Source organism: Siniperca chuatsi, linkage group LG16 (assembly GCF_020085105.1).
Source record: "Siniperca chuatsi isolate FFG_IHB_CAS linkage group LG16, ASM2008510v1, whole genome shotgun sequence".
Taxonomy (NCBI): Eukaryota; Metazoa; Chordata; class Actinopteri; order Centrarchiformes; family Sinipercidae; genus Siniperca; species Siniperca chuatsi.
The window spans coordinates 7,417,769-7,425,468 of NC_058057.1; the positions used below are offsets into that span (position 1 = coordinate 7,417,769).

Sequence of the window (7,700 nt, forward strand, 5' to 3'; positions counted from 1 at the left end):
TGTCTTCTGTGTCCTGACTTTTTGTCCTGTGTGTGTGTGGAAGTTTCTAACTTTAATTTTAAGTACTCGCTGAGTGGGTGACTAAAGCCAGATTTTAGTTTGACTTAGTCTGACTCTGCACTGCTGCACTAAGTCTGTTCCAAGTCTCTCTGTTACTCAAAACTATGTTTTGTATGTGTGTTTGTGATTCCAGAGAGATGCTGCGAGATCCAGAGATGAGGAACAAGCTGATCTCCAACCCCACTAACTTCAACCATGTGGCCCACATGGGACCAGGAGACGGGATCCAGATCCTTAAAGACCTGCCCATGGTACATACATACACACATACATATATATATATACATACATACATACATACATACAGGTGTACACACAGCATCCTTATAGACTGGCAAACACAGGCACGTACAGTAGAAAACACACACAAGGGAAAAAGCACGTGAAATAAGCACATATATACACAGAGGCACACAGAAACATACATATAAAATCAGACACAGTCAGACTGTTTAAGATGTGTGTGTTTGTAGACCTGCTTCTACAGAACCAGCATCCCCCTTGTCCTTTTATCCTTTGATGTCTACTGTAGCATGCCAACACTGGGATTTGAGCAGAGAAAGTTGCACCGTTTCCATTTTATTCCCTATTTTGTAAACTAACCTGACAGGCTTAGTTGATTCACATAATGAACCTCCTCCTCCTAATATTTTATTTATTCTCTAAAGTTCAGGTTGTGCATTTATGGAGACCCAAGCATGTATGTCTATCTGCCCAAACCTCAGTAGCCAAGCACATATGGGCCACATTTGTGTTCAGTTGTATGAGCATGTAGTGTTTATAACTGCACCCTCCTCACTCCTGTCCCCCGCACTGCACTCTGTCTCGTGTGTGTGTGTGTTTGTGTGTTTGCTCTGTTGCGTGTTTAAACCAGAACGTCCGTGTTCAGGAGAGCCGTGCGGGCTTCAGCGGTTCAGTCAGCATCCCCTCCATCACCAAGAACCGGGCCGAGCCGGGCCGTTCCATGAGCGCCAGCAGCGGACTGGGCATACGTGAGTAACCAGAGAACCGGAGCCACTTTAGTTGACTCTGTCCCTGCAGGATGGACCTTTTTCAGGTGGCTTCATGTTTGGTGCTTCTCCCTGACTTCCTGCACTCGTCCTCCTCTCTCTCCAGGATCGTCCTCCCAGAATGGCAGCGCTCTACGCAGAGAGCTGTCAGGAGGAAGCTACGGATCCAAACGGCAGACCATGACCTCTCCCTCTGAGAGCTCCCTGTCCTCTGGCGGAGGCATGGACTGTGGTGATGCTCCACTCTCACAGTTTGACAGAGAGGTCAGTAAATACACTGAAACTGAACCTACAGCTTCATGTGCAGTTGACTCTAAACGTTAAAAGACTGATGTAAAATACTGTATCTGTAAGAGAGGACTGAGAGTTTGGTGTGTTTGGCCTAAACAACTAATCTTGTCTTAATTTGCGTACTTCAGTTTCTACGAACTGTTTCTTCAAATCAGGGCAAATCTGATTGGACAGATTGTTGTATAGCCACTTTATAGTACGGAGTTAACACCAGCTTTGTATGAACAAGTCCAAATGCAGATCATAATTGTTTCCTTGCCATGCGATTGTAGAAGCTAGACACAAACTTATCAATTTTTTTTTTTTTTTTTTTAAACGATCACATTGTTCCCCTTTGAAAGAACTCATCCCTCTATCCCATCTGTCACAAACATCCCGGCCTCTGGGTGCAGGCCTCTCACCTCATCCCACGTCTCTGACCGATTGGCTAGCTCCCTGTGATGTCAGCGCTCTATAGTGAATGTAGTCACCTCACTGAAGCCTCTGGCCTTCTCCTTTCTCCAGGTGTAGACTGTTAATCCTTTCCCACGATACCTGCTTTAAGTGCAGCTCGCTGCCTCAAATTACTGAAGGAAACACTGACACACTAATGTTTGTTATGTGCCTTTAACAGTTTCTACACATCTTTAAGACCTAAGATCTAACTTGAATCAGGCAGTGGTGACGTTCTGTTAGAATCATCACCTGTGTCGGTTCATGTTCATAAAACATAACTACCCTGCAGCATTGGTTACATATATATATTTCCAACAGCGTTGGTTGTGGAATTCCCTCACACAAATAAAATGACTAGGATCAAACAGTAACTACAGTAGCTTTTGCGGTTTTGGGCAACTTCTACCCCCATCCATCCACCCACCCACCCTCAAACCGCCCGCCATCCTTCCTGTGGCTCCCCATCCTCATGGCCCATAAGGCTGGACACCGTCAGCTCCATTTTGCCCCATCCCTTGCCTCCCTTCACCCTCACCCAGCTGTGCCTCGCCCTCCCTGCCCCCACCCCAGCATGTTGTCTGTGGGTTGGGTGCTGAGTCTGAACTCTCCTCTGCAATGGCAGGCAGTCTCACCGTCGGAGAAGACCCCCGATCTGAAAAGGGCTTTAAGGACCCTGCTTAGTAAGATGAAGGTAATGTCAACAGCTGCAACGACTGCACCAAACACACAACTGAGAGCACTGTGTCACTGAATATGCACCCACATGCAGAACACAGTGTATCGTTTCAATATTTATGAGCAAACACATTAGCATGAGGTGCATTTAGAACATGTGTTGTTACAGAAACGTTGGCCGTCCCACAGCCCCTCGCTGCACCATTTCAGCCCCGTCATGTCAGGAGCATCTGATGGCTTGTCACATCTTTCACCGGACCATCAGCTGCACCATCAGTCTGTCCCTCACCCCGCCTGTATCATTTTGGGTTGCTGATTAAATGGTGCAGCGCTGCTGCTCGGCCATTTTGCATATTTCTTCCCACCGCTGCCCACCCAGCCAATCACAGAGCATGTCTGCTTCCACACAGCTCCCTGACAGCCTGCCCATGTTTCTAACAACTAGGCCAGAGGGATCTATAATAATACGTGCTGTGTGTAGTCTGTGTTCAGGCTTCCAGCAGGACCCTGCAGGATATTTCTCTTTCTGTAATGATCAAATAAATCACCTGACAAAGTGATTGATTATAAATTGGATTGGAATACATCACAGCAGCTGCATGGTTTGGAGTGAATTCTGACGCACATCTCTGTTCAAATGACAATGACTGAGTAGTTAATATGGGTGGAAAGGCTGAGTGCTTTTAAACACATAGACAAAGATTTTTACACAATGTAGCTGGGCAGTGCTCCTCCCAATCCACAAACTCTGCAGGAGTTTTATATATAGTTAGTTTTAAAGAGCCAATGTATGAAAACACACAGCTGCCCATCTACATTGACTTGTGAAAGGCTCTTGTATGTGTGCTGTGAGAAACAGATGGCTGGTGTAGGATTTTCCACATGTACAGTGTTGAGGGTGAATGTGTGATGTCTCGCAGTCATGGAACAAATGAGACAGTAGGAAGACTGTGCTTATAGGCCAAATGTTTAAGGCAAGTTTAGATTGGATCCAAACAGGAGACAGTTGTTGTATTTCAAGGAAAATCAAATACAGTCACTCAACTGGAAAAAGATGTATTCATACAGCACATGAGTTGATTATATATCCCCTAACCTGAAGACATTATCACTGAACTGGAAAGAATACCACACGTCCTGTGTTTGGGCTACTCTCTGGAACAGAACTTATTTGTTTAAAAGGGAAGGAGTGGCAGGTATCATGTCTTTCTTCGGGTTACATTTCCTCACATAAGCGCGTTGCAAGCCATACTGTATGAAGGTTTAACTCACGTCCCCCCCCCCCCTCGCGCGGCCTGCCTGCATGTTTGTTTTCCTTCAGCTGATCATTTCTGGTCAGTTGAGCTGTTCATCTGCTGATGCAGTGGGAGATGAGGTGGGGGTGGGAGCAATGTGATTCAGTCTGACTTTACATCTGCCCTCCATCCCAAACAGCAGATTACTAATAAGCAGAGAGAAGCGTCCTTGGTTGAGAGTAAGAATATGCATGCTTACCAAGCGTAGAGCAGTGAGACAGAAGTAGCCATTTTATACCTTTATTAGCCCCCAGACAGAAACGTAGTCTCCACTTTCCTCAATCTGAATTATAAATACTGAAATATTTGTCATTCACTTCATCTCCAACTCCCTCTTTCTCCATTTGCTTCCTCTCCTCTCCAGGACTCGGACTCGCCCCGTCACTCCACGGCCTCCAACAGCTCCACCTTCAGCAGCCCTCCCAGTCCGGCCTCCCCACACAAGACCAAGTCCCTGTCCCTGGAGAGCACAGACCGGATGGGCTGGGACACATGAGCCTCCGGCAGCCTCTCGCCCGGCCAACCCCACCGACCGACCAACCGACCGACCGACAGCACAGGACTCCGAACCCTCCTCTTCCTCCTCCACCGCAGCCTCTCACATCCTTTCTGAATATTTCCCCTCACTGCCCAGAGAACTGCACCTCCTGATGAACATTTGTCCAACTTTACAGCCTCAATTTGTCTCTCATACTTCCAAGACGGGGCAGAAACACTAAGAAAGCGTCTGCCGTCTCTCTGAGGGAGAAGTTATCAAGAGTTAGTGGTAGCGTACATGTGGGTGCTGATCTTTGAGGGTGCAAATGTGTGTGTGTGTGTGTGTGTGTGTTTGAGAGAAGCTGTATGCGCTTGCCAGTGTGTGTGCATGTGTTTATTCAGAAAGGGCATATGATATAGGAATGAAAACCTCCCATCTCGGCTCTTTTTTGCTGTCAACCGAAGCATCGAGCTTCGTCGACGCTACTCTGTCCACAGCCCCCCCCCGATTCATTCAGAGACTCAAAAACCTCACAATGCAACAAAAAAGGAAGAGGATTATTATTATTGAGAGAAAATGATTTGTACTTGTACATAGGACCCTTTGGGTTTTAGGGGACAATATTTTAATTTATTTATCAATCTTAGACGAGGAAAGGGAGGTTTGCTTCATGGCCTGAATCAGACGGCTGGAGTTTAAACCCCTCCTCACTTCCCTCAGTTGCTTTCTCTTTGGGTGCTGCAAAAATTTAAAATGTATTAAGAAAAAAAAAAAAAAAGCAAGAAAGGAAAGCAATGATTTTTTCTTTAGCTCATGATACTAAGTGCAGTGACTTTATAATATATAATTTTTTATTTTGACCATCAGCAAAAAGCTACATGCACCGTTAATAATGCCGGCTCGTATGACATCATCACAGCCAATCTGTGCTACTCTCTTCCTCATTGGTCCAGTGCGAGTGACATCACCCAGCAGCCCTGGACGCGTCCTCCATTGTAGTGTAGACGTTCCACTTAGCTGTACAACCAAACTGACCAACTCACGGGTTCCCATCACAACAATGTACATAGGTTCAAAGTAGAGAGTAATATATGATAAGGAAAATACTATAGAGAACTACACGGGAAAGAAAAAAATCCTCTTTGACTTTTATTTTCCTTTTTTTTTGTTTTGAGAGTGATTTGGGGTTGTATTCACACACAAAGCCATTTTAAACCACTTTCCAGTTTTCTTTTTTTACCGATTGATTTTAGATTTGTTTGTTTTATATTGTATGTATAACACGCATTGTGTGTTTTTTTTTCTTTTCCCCCCTCCACTCTGTTTGCGTTTGAGTGTAGAAAACTCATATATAGATCGACACTACTGCCCGTACTGTAGAGTGAATACGTGCATTTATCACAAACTTCCTATCACACATGTATCTACATACACATACTGAGGTGGTGTTTTTATGCAGCAGATGCCTTGTCCTGCTCCTCCTCTCACTGTTAGAGGAGAAGTGGCTCTGATCATTTAATCAACAGTTAATGTGTTTGTTTCTAAATTCGCTGTGGTACCTGGATGGAAAGATCTGTCCTTCCACTGAGCTTGATTTAACCAAAAATGGACAAAAAGAGGGAGACTTTGTGACATTGTCTTTCTGACAGCCTTTGCATACTCTGAAGGTTTAGTTGATTTGTTCATTACAAAGTGACATTTGTAAGAGCTCTTGATTTAAAAAAAACAAAACACTAAAACGAGAATGTAAACACACGCTGCGAGAAAGTCAGCACTTGGGTTTCCTTTTGTCTCGATAAGCCGCAGATAAAATAACCTCAGTGTGACCTTTTGTCGTCTGTAAAATGAACAGGGCTGGATCTCTAAACCCCGCTCCAGGCGGGTTTTCTTTGGCAGGGTGGAAAGGCCTCTGAAATAGCATTGTACGGTGTGGCAGCTCCTGGCTGCAGAGCAGGGCATTCACAGCCAAAAACCTGTTACCTCTGTTCATCTTCTTCAGTTTACAGACCGATCGAAAAGGCATTTTACTCGAGGAATCGCTCATAGGGCAGAATGGGGTAAGACTGTAAGGGAACAATGTGCACGGAGCTGAAAACTGTCCTGATATTAAACACTAACTATAATGTGGTATTATCTGTAAGAAGAATGCACATCCTGTACTCTTATACTGGCCTGTTGTTGGTTTCAGTGCAGAGGCTTTTTGAGAAACCTGGTCCTCTTGAGGAACAGGCTGATGCTTAATGTACAGTACAGTGTCCTGGGTCAGAATCCTCCAGTTTGTTAGAAAGAGAAACAAAAACAAGTACTTTAGTGGTCATTCCTGCCAATTCCCCTGTTGAAACACAATAAAGTAGCTCTAAACAACCCATTCCAAGTGTTTTCTTAGTATTCCATTTTATATGAAGAGAGAGGGAGAGGTTTGGAGTGCCACGGTGCGACTAAGCTGATTTTATTCCAAACAATCACCTCTTAGAAACTTTTTAAGCTAGTGTCTCCTTACTCCTTACTTCCTGCTGGAGTTTATCTGTAGAATGTATTAGATGGGGGAGAGAAAACTGTCTTAGTCAGGTGTTTTATTATTGGCCAATATTGTACAGAAAAACTGATCCTAGATATCCCAGTTTAAGGAGAGGGGAAGAGAAACTCAGGAAATGTCAGAACCAATGAATTATTTTCATTTAGATGAAAATGAGTGTTTAAGGTTTGTATGATGGATGGATGGATGGATGGATGGATGGCTGGCTGGAGTGAGAGATGAATCTGGCTGTAGTGTACAGTAGATGTGACCCGGGTGGAGACAGCAGGAAGAAAAGGTGGTGAGGACTAGAAGATATAAAAAGATGAAAGGTGTTCAGGGGTGAAGGGTGACAGGTGCTTTGATGGCTGAGGTGCCACAGTGGTAACATTTAAGAGGAAGAATCGAACATAAAAACATTCAAACGCCTTTGCATTTCAGTGAGGTCTTATCTACAGTACCTTCTATATTATTTTGCTCTTTCATATCATATTACACTTTGTTTTTTTCTAGGATTGCTTTGTAATAATTTGTACAGTTTTGCATGTTATAGATGTAATCATTTTTGTTTTCGGTTTGTTGTTTTACTTGGACTTGCTCCTTTTTGAACGGTTTGGGCGTTTTACTGAGGATAACCCACTACAGGTGATGTAGATTCTTTTTTGCACAAAAAAATATTTAAGGTGTAAGGTCAAAACAAAAAATAATGTATGGAACTGGCTGCCACACTTATGTGGAGAACTCATTATATTAACCTGACTCCGATGTATTTCAATAAAGCGGAGGGCTGTTACAAATACAACCCCAGTGTGTTACTGTGTGGTCATTACTTCTAAAAAAATATCCTCTCTGTCCATTCTTTAAAAAAAAAAACCTTTATTACAAATGAACAACAAAAGTTCTGTTTTTACATCTATACACAAGTTTTGCCACTAGAGGAA

The 7,700-nt window shown here is 43.8% G+C and overlaps 1 protein-coding gene across 7 annotated transcripts in view; it reads left to right on the forward strand.

Moving 5' to 3' along the window:
- Positions 1-7,561, forward strand: part of cdc42bpab (CDC42 binding protein kinase alpha (DMPK-like) b) — an 82,672-nt gene extending 75,111 nt beyond the window's left edge. For 3 of the 7 annotated variants that reach the window (XM_044170398.1, XM_044170400.1, XM_044170402.1), the window contains 5 exons: positions 194-311; positions 935-1,052; positions 1,177-1,334; positions 2,419-2,487; positions 4,131-7,561. In XM_044170398.1, coding sequence (XP_044026333.1) covers positions 194-311; positions 935-1,052; positions 1,177-1,334; positions 2,419-2,487; positions 4,131-4,262 — 595 coding nt within the window. In that variant the 3' untranslated portion in view covers positions 4,263-7,561. The remainder of the gene's footprint in view (positions 1-193; positions 312-934; positions 1,053-1,176; positions 1,335-2,418; positions 2,488-4,130) is intronic. The other 4 variants (XM_044170401.1, XM_044170404.1, XM_044170403.1 and 1 more) reach the window with 2 other exon arrangements.
- The last annotated feature ends 139 nt before the right edge of the window (positions 7,562-7,700 follow it).